General features: G+C 38.8%; 1 protein-coding gene across 3 annotated transcripts in view; it reads left to right on the top strand.

Moving 5' to 3' along the window:
• PARD3B (par-3 family cell polarity regulator beta) overlaps nucleotides 1–24,841 on the top strand; it is a 1,038,672-nt gene that overhangs the window by 545,908 nt on the left and 467,923 nt on the right. For all 3 annotated transcript variants that reach the window (XM_082689121.1, XM_082689120.1, XM_082689122.1), the window contains 5 exons: nucleotides 7,797–7,883; nucleotides 13,519–13,644; nucleotides 15,809–16,167; nucleotides 19,529–19,668; nucleotides 20,778–20,906. In XM_082689121.1, the coding sequence (XP_082545247.1) occupies nucleotides 7,797–7,883; nucleotides 13,519–13,644; nucleotides 15,809–16,167; nucleotides 19,529–19,668; nucleotides 20,778–20,906 (841 nt within the window). The remainder of the gene's footprint in view (nucleotides 1–7,796; nucleotides 7,884–13,518; nucleotides 13,645–15,808; nucleotides 16,168–19,528; nucleotides 19,669–20,777; nucleotides 20,907–24,841) is intronic.

Below are 24,841 nucleotides of genomic sequence, written 5' to 3'. Positions count from 1 at the left end.
AATTTCCAGTTCTGCCTTAGCTTACCACACAGGTTCCATTTCTAGTTTTGCTGCTTCCTAGTTCTATTAGTGTAGGCAAGTATTTCATGTCCCTTTGCCTTACTTTCTGGTATGTAAAACAGAAATAATGTTAAACCCTTCTTCAGAAGGTTTGTATGAAGATTAAATGAATCCATGTGTGTAGAACACTTCCAACAGTGCCTGGGCCAGAGTGAGCCATGGGGGAAATTGCTGTCCTTGGCCACCATTGTATTGTGTTCAAGATGACGGTGGTCGTGATGGTGATGGTGATGGTCATGGTGATGATACTACCACCACTACCACCACTCTTACCCATTATTTTTTGTAAGTTACTTTGAATTTTGTGCTAGGAAAGTAATTCCATGTTTAATGGATGGTTGGCTTTAGCACTCAGAGATGATGATTCTAAGGTTGATGGCCATTCATTCATTCATTCATTCACTTACTCAACATACTCTTTTTTCATTCAGTCCAATTGCTAACAGTGGCCAAGCATTTTGCATGGAACTAGCTTTTTAAAAAAAAAAAATGTGATCATCCTTTATCACACTGATTTACTGTGTGGGCTTCCCTCACACGATTTATAGCCACATGACATAGGTGCTCTATTTAGATTATATTATTTTGATGAATGAGATACACAATATTAAAAATTTGGTAGAGAAAATCTCTTGGGCTCTATCTTTTTAGAAGTTTGACTAGATTGTTTTGGAGGCGGGCATAATGAATGTAATACTCTTCTGTTTGCCTTTAATTTCATTTTTTTCAGTGTTAGCTTTTTGAAAAGTTTGTAATCATCTTGGCTAAGTGTTATGTGGATAGATGTCATTGAGTGTGAACCATTGTTTGATTTATGGCTACATGAACTAATTAACTAAACTCTCTCCAGGTACAAAGAATTGAGAGGAATAGAGTATAGGAATTTTTAAAAATTCTTTAACTAAAATATATGTGTGTACATGCACAATTTCTGCAAGAGTTTTATCACCACATTTAATAGGCTGATGAATTGTAATTCAAAACAATTAAGTAACTTGTAGAGACCCAATCTCTATCCACTACTCTTGTCTCTAAAGCCTTCAATGCCAGTGTTATCTGTTATTTTTTGGTGTTTTATTTTATGCTAAGGAACTTCATGTGGTGAGCATCAGTTTGGAGAAATCAGTGAAATCAGGTTGAGGCCAAGTTCAGAAAGCAGAGTAAGTGCAGACTCCCAGCACCTGCAGGCTCTTGGGTATGGAGAGGATGAGAAGGATCTTAACAGGACGGCATGCACAGCTAGCAGCAGGAAGCTTGGAGATTACAATTCCAGGAAAAGACTTGGGTTCTAGCTGGCACAGGGTGATGAAGAAACAAAGGAAGAACAATTAGGAAGTCACTTAGAGCTGAGTTATTTGGTCATCATTCTCCTAGGGCAAGGAGGGCATGTTCTCCCACAGAGCTTGGCCCAAGAATAGAGCTTTGGGCTCACTTTGATGTAGGTGGCATAAAAGCTCAGCAGATTATTTCCATAGTCCATCTCAAAATATTTTGCACCTATTTCTATACTTTCAACCCCATAGTCATTGCTTAAGCTTTTATTACCTCTCAGACTATTGTAGCAACCTACTGTCTCTTCTCTTGAATACCAGTCTCTTTATCCTAACTAATCTCCTGTATCACTCACACTGCTAGGTAAAAATTTCTTAAACCAGAGTATTCAACAAACCACTCCTACATTCCAGTTGAATTTTGTTAAATCCTCGGTTTCAACACTACCTATGTAACCTTAGACTAATTATTTAACCTCTTTAGTTTTTTTAATATGGAAAATGGGTATCATCACACAGATTATTGTGAAGATTAAATGAGATTTATCACAGGCATTTGTACTCAGCACAATACTAAATGAACAGATAAATATTAGTTATGATTAGCACACGTACCGTGGTTTATTGTGACTGTCATTCTCCCATATAAGACTGAATCCTCCAAGGGATTTCTGACACATCATACAGGTCTTGGAACATACTTGTTCCAAGTATGCAAATTTATTCAGTGAATGGTTAAAACACATTGCTCCATAAATCATAAGCATCCCTATTTGCTGCTTACCCAGCATTAACACAATTTTATTTAATGAAAAATAACCATAGGAGGGGGTTCTCCAAATAGTCTTAAAATATGCATCTCCTATGAAGCACTACTCAATTTACCTCGATCTTAAGATGATGAAGTAAGAGATTTCTATTGGGTGGTTTTTGTTTGGTTTGGTTTGGTTTGGTTTAACTACACTCTAAGCTTCCCTCCCCCCTTCCTTCCTTCCTTCCTTCCTTCCTTCTTGAAGGGGAGGCAAAGAGAGCGGGTAGAGGAAGAGAGATAACCTTCAGCAGGCTCCACTCCCAGCATGGAGCCCCATGAGGGGCTTGGTCTCACAATCCTGAGATCATGACTTAAGCTGAAATTAACAGTTGGACGCTTCACTGAGCCACCCAGGTGCTGTAAAGCTTCTATTTCAACAGAAGCAATACATGCAAAAGACCTTCCCATCATCCCTAAGTTCAACTTCATTCCTGACCTCAACCTATTCCTTGACACATTTCCAAATTACCCTACTCCAGATTTACCTCTTCTCCCACACTTAAAACAACCATCAAGTTTTATTCTTTTTTGCCTCTGATATCCATTTATTTGACAAACTATTGGTAGAATCCATGTCAAAAAAAAAAAAAAAATCCCTTAAACCTTCCCCCAGGTATTCATGCTTTATTCCTGATGCTCAAGCCCTATTACCTCTCCAATTATTGCAATAATTTACTAATTCCTGTCTCGGGGACCAATCTCCATCTTGTCTTACTCTTTTCTAATGGATCCCACATATCACTGCCAGATAAATATTTCTAAACCACAGCATTTATCACCCTCCTCCTTAGTGCCAACACCTTTAATGACTCCATTTTCTACAAAACTAAATGTGCTTTTTTTCCCCCCATGTGGATTTTGACGTATCACTCTGAGATTTGATCTCAAGCTGATGGTTCGACCTTCTCTTCTCAATACCTCCCTGTCTTTTCCTTCCTTTCTCCCTGCTCACTAGCCTCTCTCCCTAATATCACAGCCGGTCTGTGTGCTCACAGACCCTCCTGCTTCAGGGCCTCAGTGCAGACTGTGCTGTTTCCTCCCCATGCCACACCATCCCCTCACCTAATTTTTCTGATTGGAGATCATTTGCCCGTCTCACTTCCATCTAAACTCCTCCTTCAGGAAGAGTTTCCTGATCCCAGCTTCCCTTCCTGATCCTGTACTAATTTCTTCTGAGCCTTACCAGGAAGTGCCTCTACTTTGAAACTCATGCAAAAGTAGTTTAAAAAGTAGTTTAAAACTCCTGCTCTGCAATACAGTAAATTCCGATGTGAATCTTGACTCTACCTTGTAGAAGTGGTGTGAGGTTTGGCAAATTATTTTACCTTTCTAGGCATCAGTTTATGAATCTGTAAAATGGGTCTGATATGTTTTACTTTATGTACTTCTGGTAAGAGTACATGGTCTATTGCTAGAAGGCCATTAACACAGTGCATCCCAAATCACAGTTTATAATTACTGAAAACATACTACAATTACTACTATCATTCCATGGCTTTGTGTTATTCTCTATTACCTGTCTTATCCTGCCCCCCTAGACTGTGAACTCCTCAGATATTGGCCTCTATGTTTTCCTTATAGAACTACATCACTGAAACTACTCAATTAATGTACGTTGAATTCAGGTACATTGAATGAATCCCACCACCATCAACAGATTTTTTGTTAGGCTTTTACTTAGCATATTTGCATCAATAAGACCTCACGCTCAGGCATTCTACTGGGAGGTCTCTCGGTGGTCCATCTCTCACACTGTTCTGTATGCGTATGACGAACTTGTGCATTGGTGCCTGGAGAACCCCAACCAAAACCTTCTATCCATTTTTATCCATCATCATCTTTGTGGCAGGAGTCTAATCATGAAGAAAACATGTTCCTCATGTTTTCTACAGTACTTGAGGATATTTTAAAAATCTCACCGAGGAAATCAGTTGAGAAAAAAGTGGGAAGTTTGAGATAATTTCCTTTTAATCCATAAACTCTTTCCCTCAAAAAATTCTAATAATCACCCTAATAGCTGATGGTTATTGAACGTCTTGTACACACCAGATACTATGTGTAACATGAGGTACATGTTATGTTGTCTAGTTGTTTTTAAACCAACAGTTCTATTAGGAATTTATCTTAATTTCCCCTTTGTCCAAATAAGGAAACTAATACTTCTGGTCTTTGTTTAAATGATTTACTCAGATATCTGACTCAAAGCCACCGCTAAGATACACTGCGAATTTTGTAACTTAATCTTGATTTTCTTCTGGAACAAGAGACAACCCCCCACCCCCAGCTTGCCCTGAGTCCTCTGTCCCTTACCCTACGTGAGTAGCCTGTGACTTTAAACTGTGAGTTTAATCATCTCAATATTAAGAATGCTGTCCGTTTGCCTGTGGAAAGAATTGTACCTGCAGCGCTCTGCAGCTCTTGTCTTCTGTCCCTCAGACTTCTTGTGTTTCTTCTGGATGGAGCCAAATGAAGACCTTGGCCATGGAGTTCCTGAAGAGCAGCTGTTCAGGACAGGCTCACTTTGAACCTTTTATTCTGTACCTTCACCCCAAGTTTTGTCCTAAAATCTTAGATAGGTAGCAGCTGGTCCCAGGAATTATTTGAATCAGTGTTGTCAATTGGATCTTAGGATGTTTAGCTTGATCTAATGTTGGATCTAATGTTCTGTGACTGTCTGCTTTGGGTTTCATTCTCTAAAGTCAGCTGTCTCGATCTTTGTGACGCTTTCAGCTTTTTTTTGTGTACTTGAAGTATTTTCCCTTTACCCCGCATTTTACTTTTTTGTCTGTTTTTCACAAGTAGCTGCCAATCCCTTTTTCTTTCCACTGCCAGAATATTCTCTCCACCTCATTCTCTAAATTTTCCATTCCCAGTCGGCCTCCAGAACATAAATTATTGTGTACATAACTTGCTCACTTGTTGCTGAAACTTACTCTGCACTTGGACTAAACAAATGGCATTGATAGTGTATTTGCACATCTTAGTAAAATCTCACTTTATGAGATAATTGTGTCTAGCCTACTTGCTGTGTTTATCTTTCATTAAAGGTATATATACAGAGATTTCTACAGAATTCCATCAGGTATATGGAACGCAAAAAGATCCCCCCCTTTGAAAATAAGTAAAAATATATGGTCTATGAGGCTTCCTTTTTCTAAAGCTTTTCTTTCCATCTTAAAATAATGGATAACATTTTATAAAGAGCATGGTAAAACACAACCTGTATAAAATTTGTAATATTTGTCTATATTAAGTAGATTTAATTACAATCTACAAAATCAACAATCCTTCATGCTTTTTTTCTGGGATAACATTTTTATGATAGTCATTTAGGATATGTCACATGTCTTTCTAGCCAAAGAATTGTGATTGCCATGTACATAGATAGAACAAGACTTTATTCTGAGGTCTCAAAAAAGAGAATCTTATGAAGTCTAAATGAACCTTTAAATTGCATCCCCAAAGAATGGGTATAGTGTTTTAAAACAAGATTGATTGCTTTAACAAATTATAAGATTTACTTTATTAAGTAAATGTAAAAATAAAAGAATGATAGTTCCTAAAGAGTATGTGCTAGTATAATACATAGAATTTATTATGTTTTACAGGAAAGGTTTTGAGTTGGGTAAAGGAATATTTGCAAAAAAGACCAAAAAAAAAAAAAAAAAACCCCACAAACACAGAAACAAAAACATAAAGCCATCCTAAAAATTCTTATGCTGAAATCTTGAACCCTATTCTAAACACACTTATATTCTAAAAGCCTCTCTATAGTACATATGAGTGCTATCCCTTCAGCTCGTGGACATTTAATACACTTATTGGGAAAGATTTATGTTATGTTCTAAGTGTAAAACAAAGATACATTGTAAAGGTAGAGATAATAAAGTTTAATGATTAAACAAGATTTTCATCTTTGTTTTTAAAAGTCTTTAAAACAATACCATAACCCTAGAATGTTAATGCTCTGGGTTTATTCTTTCTCAAATACCTACAAATGTGCTATAAATCTATTATTATGTAAAAATTATTGCTTTGTGGTCCATTAAGAGCTATGCAACTTTCTCTGCCCATCAGACAGTTTATATTTAGGATGTATAGTACATACATACATGTAGTATTTCATATATTATATATACACACTTATATATTTATATATATATTCATTTAATATCTGTATTCTCACAGAGAAAGTATCAAGAAGAATCTATTTTATCCCATGATATTATCACTCTAAGATTTGTTTTATTTCTAACTTTTACTCCAGGCCTTTGATATAACCTGCTTGACTGAACAAGTTTTAAATATATCAGCAATATCTGAGCAAAACTCATTTGAAATTTATTATCAGATTTGAAATTCTATCATACTCCACAAATGTTAGAAACTGACATGCTCTTTTTTATAGTTCTTAATGATAATAAGTTTGCAATGAAAACACATTAAAAATAAGCCTAGTCCACTGATGGGAATATATTTAATGTATTTATTTTAGATGGCTGATAATTCAGGGAGTGCTACATGTAGAGTGAATTTATCAGGCATTTTGCTTTCTTATGCTGTTCTCAACTTTCCTGCAAGGAGCCAAAATTTCACCGTTTTCAACTTGGAACAGAAAAGCATTTGTAGCAGCTGTAGCTCTTAATTTGACATCTAGTTTCAGGTCATTTTCATGTAAATAGGAAACAATAGAGACCTGCTTACAATTTCCATAACAGGGATGCTTGCTTCAACTTTATCATTTTTCCTCTGGCAATTTTATTTTCTCTCTGTGGGATTAAAGGAGCCAATAATTGTTCATGGTTATTATTTTTCATCTTTATAAAAACTTGTTAGTTCCACTCTTTATTACTCAAAGTTTCCCAATATCTTGTGTATTTCAGTCATACACACTATCCATTAATGTTTCTAGCTCATCCTTTCCTTAATCTGGAGTAGGTTAGGCAGGTCAGGCTTTCTATTTCTTTCTGTAATACATTTTCTCCAGGCTTTACAACTTCCTTTTCTACCTCTAAAAAAAAATAGGAGGTGAAAATTTAGAATTGTTCCATTGACTACAACTCATGCCTTATTGAAAGGCGAGTCTGAGCTCTGATTTATAATGCTCCGAACATGCCCATATGTGTTACTAACTGGGACTTCACTATTGTAAAATGTAATTTTGTGCTTTTTCTAATAAATATATTTTTTATTTCAATTTTCCTGTTCTGGGAGGGAAAACTACTTTATGCTCAAGCATAGATAAGCTTTAGTTCCACGTATTTTATCATCTGGACAATATTTGTCAAGTGTGTCTCAATGGGGAGAGATTCCATTTTTGTGTATATCCTTTTAAATATGTTGATTTATGCGGGTTAAATTAAGTAGAAAGTTATTTTGTGGGTCATCATTTCCATTTGTTTCTCTTCTACAGAAAAAAAAAATAAGAAATCAGTCTTTTAAATATTTTATTTCCTGGATCTTGTGAACATACCAGCAAATCATGTACTCAATTGACTTCCATCTTTGCCATTGAATTTACAGTAGTTGATATAATCTTAGGTGTTTTTTTTTTCTTTTTTAAATGTGCTGCATTCTTTTTTTCTTCTTTTTTTTTTTTTTTTTTTTTTTTTAAAGTTGAGACTCATCTGTGCTCTTACTTGTTTCTGCCCCAGCGATATGACAAGAACAGTGGAGATTTCGGGGGAAGGAGGCCCCTTGGGAATACACGTGGTGCCCTTCTTTTCATCTCTGAGTGGAAGGTAAGATGTTTTCTTATCAGAAGCTCAAGCTAATGAAAAACTTGACTTCAGCTCATTTTCCCAAACATGATTTAGAAGAGGATTAAATGTGTATCTCTGTTATTCAGACAGACACCTCAATAGATACTTCTGTTGGCCACTTAAGTGTTAGAAACAAAGTCATTTACTTCTAAGATACAGTGGAAAAGCAACAGTATAAATGGCCATTTCCACATTTGCACTTAATTATGCAGTATTTTCTTTTTTTAAACAAATATTAATTTATTCATTTATTGGGAAGAGAGAGAGAACAGACATGAGGAGGGCAAGTAGGAGAAGTAGAAGAAAGAAATAGAGTCCCCATTGAGTGTGGAGCCAGACATAGGCTTCGATCTCACGACCCTGAGATCGTGAGCTGAGCCAAAATCAAGAGCTGGATGTTCAACTGGCTGAGCCACCCAGGCACCCCTGAAGTATTTTCTTAAAATGTTCTTGTCAGTGACATGTAGTAAACACAATCCTTAAGAAGGTTTTAACATACTGTTAGACAAATATTACAACTGAATTTTTTAATGTTCCAAAATACACTTCAAAAAGTGAAGGTGGTCATCCAAATTGATATTTCCTGATTCTGTTCAGGTATATGGAACTTAGGATAATAAATATTCTAGCACTGTAAGTAGCTATATCAGAAGCTATATATTTTCATGATTTTAACTATAATGGTAGGGTACTATTGTGCTTTTTTTGTCTAAAATAAAATGTAATCAATTAAAAACAGTATACTGCCTCCTTTTGAAATTTTAAATACATTTAATTGCTAAATCCACAGTGGCAAATGGTAATTTAGATGTCAGCATTTCTCGAAATTCACGTCCACCTAAATAGATATAAAAGCTGTTTTACTGTTGAAAATTAAAGTGTGTGCCTGAGAGTTAATATTAGTACTATTACAACAACTTTACAAAACTAGTATTAGATATTGTGTCACTGTTCTATAAGATGAGTACCTTTAGCACTAGGTTGATACTGACAAGAGCTATCTTAAAAGAAAGGACTTTCCTTTACTTTCCTACAAGTAAAAAGCAATGATATTATTTTAATTAATATGCAAAATTTATTTTTCTTCTATTAAATGCATCACTGAAAATTTCAAGCAGAATGCCTTATTTTAGCTTAAGAGAGCAAAGTCCAAGAAAGACCATTAGTTTTTTTTTGCAAGGTCATACGAAATCCAGATCCAATCCCCCTTACTCCATTGCTCTTTCTAGAGCAAAAATTTCCCAAAGGTTATATAGTATTGATTTACTGGTTCAGAATATTTATTCAATTCAGTCAGCCACATAGCAGGAAGAGCAGATTTAGTCATGATATTTTGGTTGGCATCATTTTCAGCAGGTAGCCATCTGCTACCTGTAATTGCAAAGTCATCACCTTTTTTTTTTTGCAAATAACATCTGATGCCAACCAAGCTCTTGCTGGAATGAATGTTCTCTAAAAAGAAATGAACTGAAAAGCCAGCAGCTCTTATTGTTTCATTTCCTGTATGTGTTAATAAGCATGTTTATAAATGTTACGGGTTATGGCACAGGACAAGCTGAGGTGGTTTTTGATAGACAGGAAGAGTATTTACCCAGTTGTCATGAGAAATTCTAATGGCTTTTGGCAGAAGTGTGCTGATAGAGCTTTGTGAAATACCAGAGCGGTTAAATTACCAGGCCCTTTAGTTTAATGAAGCCGGAATAGAACACAAGATCATCCCAATTTCCAAAACATGAAGAAATGGACAAGGTGACAGTCACCATACTTCATTTTCAATAGTTCAGAAAACAAGTTGACCCTGTAAACCAGAAATCACCTTCTCTTACATCAGATGAGGGAAATACACTAAAATGTATTGATTTCTTCCCTTTTCCTTCCTGGTTCTGACTTCTAGCATAAGCCTTGAAGAATAGAAAAACGTTACACTTGGATTCAGAACAATTGGATTTGAATCTCAGTGTTCTCTTTTATAACTTGGAACAAGTACCCTAAACTTGCCTCTTGTGAATACCTACTTTACATCAAGGTTGTAGGGATTAAATGAGATTAAAAATGTGAAAACTCCTTGTAAAGTACACAACACATGAATGTGTTAATTATCAGTATTATTAATATTTTGGCTAAAACAAAAAAGCCTGGTTCAGAAGTGAACTTTTACAAGTTCATGGTTAACTGTTCAGTAACTTGATGAAATAGTTGTATAATTTTTTTTTTTGCTCTCCATTAGTATTATGGAAAGGAAATTTAATTAAAAAACATAAAAATAATATGGAAGTGGAGACATGAGCCAATAAAAGTTAAGAAGTAATGAGTACAGGCTGAAACAGCACACTTAACTCAACCCATGTGTTTAGATGCAACTGAGTGTAGAGCGTGTCAGACAAGTGTCTGACTTCATAACGCCATATGGTTTCAGTGTGTGAGCTCGGGGGCTGGGAGTTGGTGAGTTAAGGTCATACTGGTAGACTTAGTTCTTAATTTCCTTCCATTGATTGGTTTGTGTCATTATTTTAAATTAGAATTTACATTTAATTCTTGACTGAGACTACTGTAATTGACTTTGCCTCCAATTTCTAGATATATGTGTGTGTAAATATATATATTTCAGAAAAATACTGCCACACCTGTTGTTGAATAGGAACTGTAATCTCCGTTAGAACACCCTGAGTACAATATTGTGGCTGCTGTACCAGATAAGGCTTCAGCAGCTTCATTAGGCACGACAGCATCGGCTGTTAAATGCCACCTGTATGGAGGAACCTTGGCGTGTACAGTCAGAATCAAAACAAATATACAAAAACCCGAGTTCCTACAAGTAAAAAGCAATTTTACTTCATTGACTTTAAAAAAAAAAAATAAGGTACTTTTGTTTTAGAATGAAATCTAATTGTTTTTCTATTGCATAATATACCTTCGTTTCCTGGTAAAGACAGCTAAATATGACAGAGAAGGAGGAAGGAATGGGAGAGAAATGACGTGTAAGGAGAGGCGATGTTTAGATAAAAATGCGAAGCCGGTAGAATGGCCAAGGCCCGTGATGCCGTGGGGAGAACAGAAGGGGGCAAGGAGTGCTTAGGTTAGTGTCTACATGATTATTAGAAGAAAAAGAAGTAATGACCACCCCTCTTATTCTGTAGGGCAGTGGGTTTCAGCCTCCTCTATCACTGCTCATTAATGCAAATTAACTGGTTCCTCTGAGCCTATAATTCCTCAACAGCATTAATCTTTAACTCCTGAGAGCCTTGGTCCCCGAGGAGACCATGACCACAGCCCACCAGTTTGGGGCAGAGAGCAAAATGAGAGATTCTTTTCTCAGCCTTCTCATACTGGTCTGGATGAAATTGAACTGGAGGGAATCTGTCCCTTCTATGGAATGGAGAAGGCAGGCGTGGTTTGTTGCCAGGGACCAAACTAATAAAATCAGTCAGTTTTACATTTTACCAAAATTACCTCTGACACATGGGTTTTACAGTTGAGCTTATTCTGTCAATAAATTTTTCATGGAAAGTTAGGTTATTTAGATCAGTGAGGTTCACATAGCATACTCCAGCTGTAATACGCCAGCAAAATTGCAACCCAGTGGCCTGAAAGAATTAATTCATCTCCCAAAATGTGAAATTAAATCCTAGGGAGTAACATTACATGACTGATGATGTACTGAATTAAATTAAAGGAAGACTTGAATGCTTGTTAAAAAAATATCGCTTACATAAACTAGTTTATAACCACATGTGAGCCTCCTAATGGATCATGTTATTGTGAATCCACCATAACAAAAAAATCCAAAATGTGAACTATATGAGTGTTGTTTAATTTAAGAAAGAAACACTGTTTCATTCTATTTCTTTTTCTTTTTCTTCCCCTTCTTTTGCATGTCAAATAGCTCAATTTTTAATATTATATTATGAGATTAAGGTAGGATTAGGATCTCAAAAATATTAATTTGAATCTCAGATCCTTTATCAAATAGTAGCTTTGGCCCCTTTTCTCTTCCACACAGAGTATGTTCAATTTACTAATTTCTTCCAAGAAAGACAGCAGAACACCACCCCCCTCACATGCCTCTGACCCTGAGCCTTCCTTACCACAGGGGGCGTGACTCACTCTCCCCTGCATCAGTGCACTGTACCCGTGGGGGCAGAGACCTGAGGACCACGACCGGTGCCCCTCTTCTTACCATCTTCAATGATAGGAGCTCATTAAGTGAATGGGGGGGCCCTGGAGGCAGAGCCCCTACTGGGTGGCTGTTCCAAACAGGAAGATAGTTTTCTTCTCTACTCTCCTTAGAGACTGTCCTCTCTCCATGGCTTATTCCTCCATAAGATGTTCTCATATTGGATGGGAGATTTAATGCAAATGGGCTGTGCGATCACATAGGAGGCCCGTATGCAAAGAAGAAAGACAAAGCAGAAAACTAGGAGAATGAGGGACAAGGAGGTGGTTCTCTCTCCCATGCCCAGCAGAGTCCTCTTGGAAGACGCATCTGCCTTATTCTGGGGACACAGTGAGGACCCTAACATGCCACAAGAGGAAGGGAAATCTCTCATCTGAGAACTAGCTAAAATACGTAAAAGTTTGATTTCTTAAAGTTTTTGGTGTCGATACTACTGAAATGCCACAGAATCACGTGCACACACCAGGCATTTCGTTATTGCTATAGTCTTTCTCTTTCCTTTTTTCTCAACTCCTCTGTTCCTGACTCTCAGCGGCCGCCGGGCTGTCCTCTGTGAATTCTGAGTCTTACTGGTTGAAATTGCAGACGAGTCTTCCCAGCGCCCCCCACCCCCGCCACTGCCATCACGTCTCTGTCTCCCTCAGAAGCCGTGAGTGTTGGGTGTGCTGCTCCTGTGGGATTAGATGAAGTCCAGCAACTGGTGTTCAAGGCCCCTCTGTGCGGCTCTGGCCTCCCCAGCCAGTGCGAGCTCCCCACACAAGCACGAGGGGTTCAGCCTGCCCCCCACTCCGTGTCTGTTCTGTCTCCCCTCCCGTCCAAATCCTACTCACTCCTCAGATCCAGCTTACGTCTCACACTCTCCCCCGATCTCCCATTCCTCGGTCCTGAGTGCTGGAAGGGCCCCGCATGGACTTGATTCAGGGGCACCCACGGAATGGGATCAAACTGCCTTTTAACCTGAGCAATATGATCTGTGCGTAAATATTTGCTTCTTAAAAATGCAGATACTAGAGCAGGTAGCATGACTGCAAAAACTCTGGTGACTGTCTCGTCCTCTTCCGTCATTAAGCTTCAAGTTGTCTCGGCACCACTCGCACCTGTTACAGTCAGCCTGACGCGCTTCTCCGAACCGGATGTCCCTGTGTCCCCAGCTCCACTGAGCTGCAGTGGCCGTTTCTAAAATACCGCAGGCGTGGCCGTGGAGGCCTGGCTCTGTGTGCTCTGGGTCGGTGTTTACATCTGTCTGTCTCAAAGGCCTTTTTTTCTTTCAGTGGATTTGTTTTTTAGCTCAGGATTTGAACAACAAACAGTTGCCTGACTCTAAAGCATAATTTCTTTCATAAATAGAAACCAATACTCAGTTCTGAATAGTTGTGAGTGGAGAAAAAATCAGCATATTATTATCCAGTAATTCTATTTCAACCTCAATTTTGCATTTAGGATTCTAGGACTCTTCATCCGCGGCATTGAAGAAAATAGCAGGTCCAAACGGGAGGGACTATTTCATGAAAATGAATGTATTGTAAAAATCAACAGCGTGGACCTCGTAGACAAAACCTTTGCTCAGTAAGCATTTTTTTTCCCATTGTTTTATTTACTGTATTGGTTGCTGGCATACATACAATCATTATTACACTCTTGATGATCAAAATTGTTGGTAGACTTTTCCGGTCAGTCCCCTCTGAATGACTCCTGAACATCTATTCCCAAAGGCATCTTATGCGTTATGGAAGGTGGCCCGCACTTGTCCCTGGCGGCCCCAAGAACAGGAGGCAGCAGAATGCAACAAGCCTCCCTGCCTGGTTGTCTGTTTGGATCATCCTTGGATGAGTTTGTTTTGCTCGGGATTCGGGTCACTTAGGCTGGTCTTTAACGGCTCTTTTCACAGACTGTTAGTTCAGCTTATTAATTAACTAGCTCTGTGTCAGCAGTCTTCCGTCACCTAAATGGCCGTGAGAGATGTCTGTGAAAACTCACTGAGAAATAGTAACAAATGAAAAAAAAATTAAAATATTCTCCCTGAAGTAATCATTTTCCTGCATGTGCGAATGTTATGGGACTAGGTTCTTAGAGCTAAGACTAGCGTGTGCAGCAGTCACATTTTTTTTTTAAACATATGTTGGCATTGCAGTGGGGCTCTGGAACAAGGGAATAAATACTAATTACTGCTCCTTAGTAATGACCACACATAATTCCTATTTATTGGGAATAAATACTAATTACTCCTCCTTAGTAATGACCACCAGCTTCTCTTGTTTCTGACCAAAACAATGCATCATATATATTCTTTGTAACCATTCTCTGTCAATATTTGTATGTTTGGTTATTGGGGGGTGGATTGAGGGGGAGGGTGAATGGTTGTGGGTGAGAAGGGCTGTGGGCACTGACTGCTTAAGTATGGAAAGAAATGAAAATGGAAAAAATCTATTTCTTCAAATCACAATACCACAGTACTTTGTACAAGGACTTGATAGGTTTGTGAGGTGAAAACTGAGGCTCATAAAAATTCAGTATAAAGGTAATGTGGAGTAGAAGCTGACTCCCAGGCAGGGAACTGACCAGAGGAGTTGGGCTACTTCTGTGGGATCTTCTTCCCTTCCCGTAAGTACTTTATTCAGTAAGGTTAGGGGTTGGCGGGAGGGACGTATTAGATAACAGTTGGAATTATGATTTGTTATTATTTGATGTGGCTGCCACTGACAGAGACCTGAAATAAAGCCACCTTGAACAAGATTAATATTTCCCCCACCAGGAACAAGGAAGTGTGGAGGTGGCAGTCCCAATTTGGTGTGGCAGTTCTGCAAGCATCAGCCAATGGGGCCTGTCCCTTCTTTCTGCTGCGCCATCTTTACTTAGTTGTGTCTCGGTTACCAGATAGCTGCTGGGGTTCTGAGTTTGGCGAAATGGGAGAAGAAAGCCCTTTCTGGCTCCCAGCTTTCCTGGAACCGTTCTGTGTAAATCTCATCGGCAAGAAAGGCTGGGGAAAGTAGTTGTTTTACATAGTCATGAGGCATAAGGATGAAGGGGAGAAACGGTAGTAGGGAATCTGAGGAAAAACACCAAGTACTAAGACAAAAAAGGAAAAAATACAAGTACTCTGTGATAGACTAACAGGGAGGGTACATATTGGATTGATAATTCACTATGACACTGGGCACAGACACTGCATCAAATATCTCCATGAGAAAATGTTTGTGTCAGAATCGAAGTTCTGGAACACAACCCTTTTTAGAGCGGACCTGTACTTCGGAACAGAGCCCTAAAAGGAACTGGTGTTCTGATTAATACTACAAGAAAATTTTTTCCTTCTAAAAATAAAGTTTGCTTTTATATTTACTTAGGAATGCCTTTTGGATGGATTTTCAGATTTAGAAATACTTAAAAACCCTGGGTCCTTGGACGAGTTATCTTATCACTCTGAGTCTCTGCCTCCTTGTTTGGCCAAATAAGAGTGAATTGTACATACTTAAGACGAAATGAGAAGATTGAGGAAGTTGTTAAAAAGATTCAAGGGGAGAATTGTGCGTGTTACTGATGCAGGTGTAGCCCAGTGTCAGGGCGCCTGGTGGACAAGTCCTAAGTGGTAATCCGTATTTCCTGGGCAGTCATCCTGGTGGTAACAGTAAGGGTTGCTCCGATGCCGCCCCCCCCCCCGTGGCCATGACAGGGGGTGCAGTCGGTGGCATGCTAGAACGGAGTATTGTTACATATTTACTAACTCTCTTTGAAGGGCTCAAGATGTCTTCCGTCAGGCGATGAAATCGCCCAGTGTGCTCCTCCACGTGCTTCCACCTCAAAACCGTGAACAGTATGAAAAATCGGTCATTGGACCACTTAACATTTTTGGTAACAATGATGGCGTTTTGAGAACCAAGCCACAGCCTCCTGTCCATGGAATAACGGGAATAAAAACCGTAACTCTCCCAGGAACAGGAGGTCCTGAAGAGAATGCTTTGACCTCTCTGCAACAAAGCAAGAGCCCCCGGGTACCAAGACTGGGTAGAAAGCCATCCTCTCCCTCACTGTCCCCTCTCATGGGGTTTGGCAGCAAGAAGAATGCAAAGAAAATTAAGATTGACCTAAAGAAAGGTAATTATTAAATTATGCTTAATAGCATTCTATTATTGTAACGTGTAAAATTGGTTAAGAGAAATGCATTAAGGCTAATTTCGTTAATTCTCCCTTCATTTAATTGTATCAAAGAATAGATTTAAGTAGGTAACTTAAATCTCTTGAAATTGTACCACTTTCTTATTCTTCTGGAGAGTATAGATTATTTGAAACAAACAAACAAAAAATAATGGTAAAGACATGTTGGAAAATGGAAAGAACCATTGTGACCTGGGGAGAAAGAGTACTAAAGAAGCACTGAAATTCTTTTGGATCCTATTTTGAGTAAGATTAGTGAGTTCTGTAGCACCCTTTAGGTCAAGTCTAAAAAGTGCATATATGTTTCGGGTTCTCTGAGTCACTTTTATGCCAGCAAAACATTTAGTCCTCAAAAAGTAAACATGTGATAATTATAATTGATAATTATTATATATAATTATATAATTGAAATTTCGCTAATTCAACATTGCAAACAGTTTTTCAAAACATACTTAATTTCATGAGGGCACCTGGGTGGCTCAGTGGGTTAAAGCCTCTGCCTTAAGCGCAGGTCATGGTCTCAGGGTCCTGGGATCGAACCCCGCATCGAGCTCTCTGTTCAGCAGGGAGCCTGCTTCCCTTCCTCTCTCTGCCTGCCTCTCTGCCTACTTGTGATCTCTGTCTGTCAAATAAATAAATAAAATCTTTAAAAAACAAACAAACAAAAACATACTTAATTTTGAAGGCGTATATAACCTTGTCTTCATCTTTTCCAGTTTTCTATGCATTTCAGACCCAGATCAATGAGACTAGAACATGTGTATGCATGCATGTCTCCAATATTATATATAGACAAGCCTTCCTGTACTTCTGTGCTTTTGTTTGTTTGTAACCTCCTCATCATCCCTACCCTCGCTGCAAACCTTTTGCAATCCGATGTGATTTTCAAGACTTGATTCAAAAGAAATCAAAAGCTCAAATTTTTGTCTGAATTACTATAGAATTTAATGATTACAAGGTAGTTTTAAAATACTTATTATAAAAAAGAAATAACATGTACCTTTAATTAGAGTATAGTGGCTATTCTGAAAGATCCTCTGGTCAGAGTTTTGTCCCCTTTAAGAATTCTGTACTGCGAAGAAACTGTATTGACTAGGAGGAACAAATTCATCAGTGTGCTTAGCAATTAGGCTTAAAAAAAAAAAAGCTATTTATTTATTTGAGAGCGTGAGTGAGCATGTGCATGTTCTTGCATGAGTGGGGAGGGGTAGAGGGAGGGAGAGAAGAGAATCTATAAGCAGACTCCTCACTGAGCAAAGACCCTGGTGCAGGGCTCTATCCCAGGACTCCTGAGGTCATGACTTGAGCTCACTTAACCAACTGAGCCACACAGGCACCCCTAGGCTTTTTATATAACTGTATCAGTTATGTTTTTGTACAAATTATCCAACTACGTATAAGACATGGGGTTGGGTGCTTTGAGGATAAATAAATCAGACACAAAAGATAACCTTAAGAATCCATCAGAGGGGCACCTGGGTGGCTCAGTGGGTTAAAGCCTCTGCCTTTGGTTCATGTCATGATCCCAGGGTCCTGGGATTGAGCCCCGAATCGTGCTCTCTGCTCAGCACGGAGCCTGCTTCCTCCTCTCTCTCTGCCTGAGTCTTTGCCTACTCGTGATTTCTGCCTGTCAAATAAATAAATAAAATCTTGGAAAAAAAAAAAAAAGAATCCATCAGAAAAATCTTGCCATTTGCAATGACGTGGGTGAAACTAGAGGGTATTATGCTGAGTGAAGTAAGTCAATCAGAGAAAGACAATTATCATATGATCTCTCTGATATGAGAAATTTGAGAGGCAAAGTGGGCGATTATGGTGGGTAGGAAGGGAAAAAAAAAAAACCAAGATGGGATCAGGAGGGATCCAAACCCTAAAAGACTCTTAATCTCATGAAACAAACTGAGGGTGACTAGGGGGTGGGGTGTGGGGGTAGGGAGAGGGTGGTTGGGTTATGGACACTGGGGAGGGTATGTGCTATGTGAGTGGTGGGAAATGTATAAGCCTGATGATTCACAGACCTGTACCCCTGGGGCAAATAATACATTATATATTAATAAAAATAATTTTCTAAAAAGAATCCATCAGAAAGCCTTGAATGCAAAAATAAAGAATATGCAATCACAGTTGTACTTTGGGAAGAGTAATCTGACAGCAAAACGGTACACTGAAGGAGAGATCAAAGAACAAAGGATCATTGCATCTGCCTAATTGGAATGTGTATGCCATGCCTGCTGACCGGATATAGGAGAAGAGAGAGAGGAATTGCAAGTAGTTTGTTCAATGGAGATACCATTACTAAAAATTAGAATTTTTAGTAGATAAATATACATAAAAAGACCAGGATCTGAATTGGAGCAGGAGATTCATAGTGAAGTTTGGAATGCTGGTGAAAATGTGTGCGTGGTCCTGTCAAGCGAGCCAACACCAGAGAGATTAGGGTCAACAAGGTTCAGATGTCCTCCATGGGGGGCTGACAGTTGGAGCTGGGAGCTGGCCAAGGCATAGAATCTGGAGAACAAACTGTTCTAGGGCAGATCCTTGAATATCTTTGTTCATGTGGGAGGATAGTGGGTAGGAGACAGCGGTAGACATGATGTGATCAGAGAGTTAGGAAAATAATCAGAAATTACAGACATGAAAACTAAAGAGGGGGCCATTAATTTCAAGAGAACACTTGGTGAGAAGGGTCAAAGCTCGAGAGAGGGACAGATCAGAAGAGGGAAAATTAGTGGATGTGGTCATGAGTAGGTCATTGGTGGTGGAAGACTGAAGAAGTAAGATTGCAATAAGGGTTCTTTAGGGCAGAGATGTTCAGAGGAAGTGAAAACCACCTACTGGGAGAGAAAGAGATTGAGATGCAAAAGAATGGGACAGCAAGAGTGAGGGAGGGAGCGTGGGGATGCAGCTAGAAGGAATCTGGGAATCGAGGCCCAGGTGGGGGGAGGGGCAGGTTGACTACCTGAGTGAACGCCTGACAAAACTCATGTCATATCGCCTTTGGCTGCTCATGGTTTACCGAGAAATCGATCTCCTGAGTTTATGGATAACATGTGCCACTTCTTCTGGGGCCTCCATAAACGAAAGTGTTACACATCTGCATTGGACCCTAATATTCACTTTGAAACCATCAGGGCCTGTCAGGAGCGATAATCTGTATTTGCAATCAGAACAACTGAAGTGAATTTAAAATATTTGCTGGAATGTAAACATTTTACTTATTCTACATTAGTCTAAATTAGGTAGATTTTTCTGCAGGTTTCTACTTAAGGTGACCATGCGTTTTCCTGGTCTTACACACTAGGCCCTGAAGGACTCGGTTTCACTGTGGTTACCAGAGACTCTTCCATACATGGGCCTGGTCCCATTTTTGTAAAAAACATTTTACCAAAGGGAGCAGCAATAAAAGATGGCCGCCTACAATCAGGGGACAGAATTTTGGAGGTAAGAATTGGAATTAATATTTTCAATAAAATATGTTTAAATAGATATGTACTATTTATGTTTTTACATAATATATTGAAAATTATCACTTGTAGAAAAGATAAGGACTTTAATTATTTAAAAAAACTAGTTAATGGGAAGTCTGACTTCTAAGTTCCCTGTAAGGTCAGTGATACAGCACATGTAACACCTCAAACTTTTCCCTGTCTTCTCTGTCTTACTTCCACCTCTTAGGATCCCTGGGGAATTTGGATCAAATCCACAAATTTGTCATAAATGCAGTGAGGGCTAAAGAATTTCTGAGTCATAGCCAAACTCTGGTAACAATTTCTTTAAACTTCTCCTAGGGATGGGCTGCCTGTCTCAGGTTGATCCATACCTAAAAAGAAGGATCTGGAACTACCCAAAGCAAGAGGCTTTTCCTCCATGTATTTTTGTTTGGTAGCATTGTCTTCTTGGCTAAATATATATTGTCAACTTACCTTTCAAGAAATCTTTCTCATTGAAACTGGCTGGTTCTATTTAACTTTCTCATGGCACGGAAGCAAAACTACAGATTTTCATATCGTTCTAGATTATGAAAGAAGATATATCAAATGACTAATATAGCTCCAAATTCTAATTTCTAATAATCTATGATATCCGGGAGACTATAATTTTCTAGAAATGGACAACACTGTTTAATTATAACAAAAGACTTCCCTGCCAAAGGAATTTGCCATGTGATCATGATCCATTTTTTTTTGCCTTTTTTTTTTTTTGTATTAGGCAGAAAATGATGCTAGTTTAGCATCTGAAATCCACTTCTTTCCTATTTAAGGAATTATTTTCTGCTGTCAGTTTGATGTCCCCCTCATAAGAATGTGATATCCTAGGAGAAACTGATTATACTAACTGCTGTCTATCTGAAAGGATCTAGCACCATAATAATGATGGTCAGTGTCATACTGGTACTTTGAACATGGTTGGTTTGGGTCCCTGTGTTCAGTTTTCATCCTTTCAGAGCTTTATTGATTGTAGGAGCCCATTTTCCACTTACTTTCAGAAACCATCTAGCATAGAAGGAGGTGGAGAGTGTTGTAACCTGTTCATATGATGGCATCCATTAGGTAAATGGCAGAGATGTCACTGGGCGAACACAGGAAGAGCTTGTGGCCATGCTGAGGAGCACCAAGCAAGGAGAGACAGCATCGCTGGTCATCGCCCGTCAAGAAGGGACTTTTCTTCCCCGAGAACTGGTAATGTTCATGTCACAGTCTCACTGAATCCTTAATGCAGAATTTAATATACCCAGTGAATTCGTAGGAGCTGAGAGATGAGCTCTAAGCCACAGGTTTTGTTTGTAACAAGAACTGAATCACACGAAGAGTTTTTTTGAGTGGGGGGGTGTTCCCATTTGGGGGTGTCATGGCTTTACAATCTTAATGCAGTGATTTGGACATACACCAACAGTGCTTCTGAGATACAAATTCAAAACCCTTTTTTTTTTTTTTTTTTTTTTTTTTTTTTATTAAATATTTTATTTATTTATCAGAGAGCGAGAGGGAAGAGAGCAAGCACAGGCAGACAGAACGGCAGGCAGAGGCAGAGGGAGAAGCAGGCTCCCTGCTGAGCAAGGAGCCCGATGTGGGACTCGATCCCAGGACGCCGGGATCATGACCTGAGCCGAAGGCAGCTGCTTAACCAACTGAGCCACCCAGGCGTCCCTCAAAACCCTTTTAAGGAAGCAATTTAACAGTATTCAACTAAGTAAAATATACTTTGAATGTTGGACTATATGTTAGCTTTATGCAAAACATAGTCAGCAAAAATGGTCATGCGCCACCTTAATGCAGTTTGCAGTCTAAAAGGAAATAAAATACAACCAAGTCTTCAAAATGGTGATGAGGGTGATGAACAGGAACAGCAGGGTGTACTAGGAATATGTTACAAGGGAATTTAACCTAGTCTGAGGGCCAGGAAGGGTGGTACCCTGAGGAAGAGAGTTTCAAAAGTCTTGTGAAAATGTATGTTCTTTGACCTACTAACTATACTTCTAGTCATCTGTCCTAAACTGATCATCAAAAATGTGGAAAAAACTCATGTACACTGATATTTTTTTTTTCCTCACGTCCCATTTATTGTAGTGATCTATCGGGTGCTATACAACCATAAGGTATTGGTTAGATAACTAGATAGCTCTCCAGTGATATATAATAGTGATTTAAAATGGTCTTGGTGATGAACTGATAATAACATGAGAAAACGTGCATAGCACATTAAGGAAAAAAAGTAGTATATAAAATGATATGTGCAGCATGATCATATCACATTAAAATATCTTAAAAAAAAAACAAAAACAAAAACAAAGAACCAGCAGGAGATACACCCAGAATATTGGAATTAAGAGACATTCTAATTTTTTCATTTTAAAAACAATGAACACCTATTATTTTATTATTGATGTGTATTTAAGAAGGCTATAGAAAAATGTGAAGAACCTATATGGCTAATAACAAAAATGGAATAGATGTGGTAAAAAGGATTTTTAATTATCCCTTCTTGAAAACTTTATTTCTTTTCAATCTATCTATCTACATATGGGGAATAAGGTGCGTTCCCAGAATTAGATCATCAGAACCAGTGAGAGTGGGGTGCCTGGCTGGCTCAGTGGTTTGAAGCCTCAGGCTTCGGCTCAGGTCATGATCCCAGGGTCCTAAGATCGAGCCCCTCATGAGGCTCTCTGCTCAGCAGGGAGCCTGCTTCCGCTGCTCTCTCTCTCTCTCTGCCTGCCTCTCTGCCTACTTGTGATCTTTGCCTGTCAAAAAAAAAAAAAAAAAACAGTGAGAGTTAGTTGAGAAAACTGACTGTCGTTAACTTGAAAAAGAGAAAGTTTAGGACACATTTTTATTGCTATCAAATAGGTAAAGGGTTTTTGCATAGATTAAAAAAGTAGACTTAATACATTTCTTCAGGTAGTTTCTTCATTAGCATAGTTATGTATTAATCTGACTAATAGTTTATTATTACATGATGTCCACTAAGTTGGAGGTTCTGGGGATACAAAAATAATTAAGACTCATATCCTGTCCTCCTTGAGCTGGTAAGAGAACAAATATTTGGAAGTGATAATGTTATAAGTTACAATAGTTTCTAACTGTTGGAGCTGTCCAAGAAGAAAACAGGCAACTTAGAATATTGGAACAGAGCCGGCCTCACTATCTGTTAGAGGTGCTCTAGAAAAAATTCTCCCATTGATAAAGTGATAAGGCGAGATAAATTTTTAGGTATCTACTCTAAGCCTAATATTCTGTTATCTATGTTTATATTCATGTTTGAATATGCAACCTTCCTGAAACACCTCTCTCATTTATTAATGCTCCTTAGTACTGACAGAACGACCCTCTTCCCGTGCGTTTCCATTCCTTTCCTCTCGTTCCCATCATCTTGTCCATTTTAACCCTTGCCCTATTGAAAGCTCTGGGAAGATCTGCAACAAAACAGGGAAGGGAAGAAGATTGGGTGGTGTGAGGTACACGTCTAGATACTAGACGCCCCACCTGCTTTTCTCTGCTTGACTCCTCCATTGCCAGCCATTTTGGAAGGCAGAATCTTGAATCTCCGTTTCATTTCCTCACTTAGCTCCTTACTTATCCTTAAAAGAAATGCTGCAGAAACTTAGAGTCCATTTTCCTAAAATGCAGATGGAATTTTCTTTCAATCCTTTGTTTATCCAAAGACCTTGGTCTTTCTCTACAAGGGTCACAGTGAGAAGAAACAATTAGAAAGAGGCAGCATGTGCCTATAACAGGAAGGCCTTCACTTCTTGTCAAACTGTTTGGTTGCTGGTGATAAAAGTCTTCGAAAATTTTGGTGGGACTAATGTGCGTGTGTCAGGGATTGGAGAACAAGGAAAGAAATTTTGACTGTGTACTCTGTTGAACTATGGTCCTGGAATGAGTGAAACCCTGCATAGAAAGAGAAACATTCCAGGGGTACCTGGGTGGCTCAGTCAGTTAAGCATCTGCCTTCATCTCAAGTCATGATCCCATGACATGATCGTGGGGTTGAGCTGCTGTGTGGGGCTCCCTGCTCAGCAGGAAGTCTGCTTCTCTCTCTGCCCCTCCCCCCCAACTTGTGCATTCTTTCCTGTGCATGCTTTCTCTCTCTCAAATAAATAAATAAAAGCTTTAAAAAAAGAAAAGAAACATTCCAGCCAACAAAAGAACCTAATAACAGAGCTCCAGCAGAGAACTCATACCCTATGAGGCCTCAGTTTCCCATCTAATAGTTCCTTTTACCCCTTTCCCTGTGTCTTCTAGAATTCTTAACTTCACAGCTAATCCTTTGCTCTAGAAACATACCACCTCCCCTTCCCCAGGTAAGGGGAAGAGGGATGTGACGTTACCAGGTTGAAACTCTGAATGCATTCTCGATCACAGACAATTGCAGCTGGAAGTTAATGAATGTAAAAATAGAATTTTCAGAGCAAAGGGGCCAAAAGAATCAGCGTGTCCAAATCCGATTCGGAGATGAGAAAACCAAGCCGCAGTGTGATGGAGTAACCTGTTGATGATCCTGCATGGCTCGGGAACTGGAGGCATAGGTTTCTTAATGTTTGGTGCATTATCTCTGGAGTTTTCTGGAAGCTCCACAGCACACAAGGTTTCTGTGTGATCTAGAGCAGCTCATAAAATCATTCGAAGGCTCTGTTGCCTCATCTTTATCAGAGGATTGTTGTGAAGCTCGTGGCATAGTTCCTGCAAGGCTCTTGGCATAGTTCCTGGCCAATTGTAAGTCTCAGTATATGTTCAGCCAGAACTATTTTAGTACCTTCCCACACAACAAAAACACAATACTAAACTTTAGATACCTTATGGGGAAAATAGATCTATTCAGGCTTGCCTGGGACTAACCATTATTTTGAATATTGATTTTTTAATTATTTATTTTAAAATACATACTGGTATCCAAAATACTGAATTATAAAATAAAGAAAAAATTTTTAGTCTGAAACTAAATCCATATTTCAGGCAGCCTGTATGTATTAGTTCACTCTCATTTAGTAGAATTTAGTGAGATTTGATTTCTATCCCAGAAAGTGACATCATAGGCCAAGCCCCCCCAGGGAGCATATTAAATTAATGGTGCAACTGTGAGATTATGAGTGCAAATAAATTATTTGTTCTCATTG

This window comes from Mustela nivalis, assembly GCF_964662115.1.
Source record: "Mustela nivalis genome assembly, chromosome: 11".
Classification (NCBI taxonomy): Eukaryota; Metazoa; Chordata; class Mammalia; order Carnivora; family Mustelidae; genus Mustela; species Mustela nivalis.
This window is presented reverse-complemented; position numbering and strand designations above follow the sequence as displayed.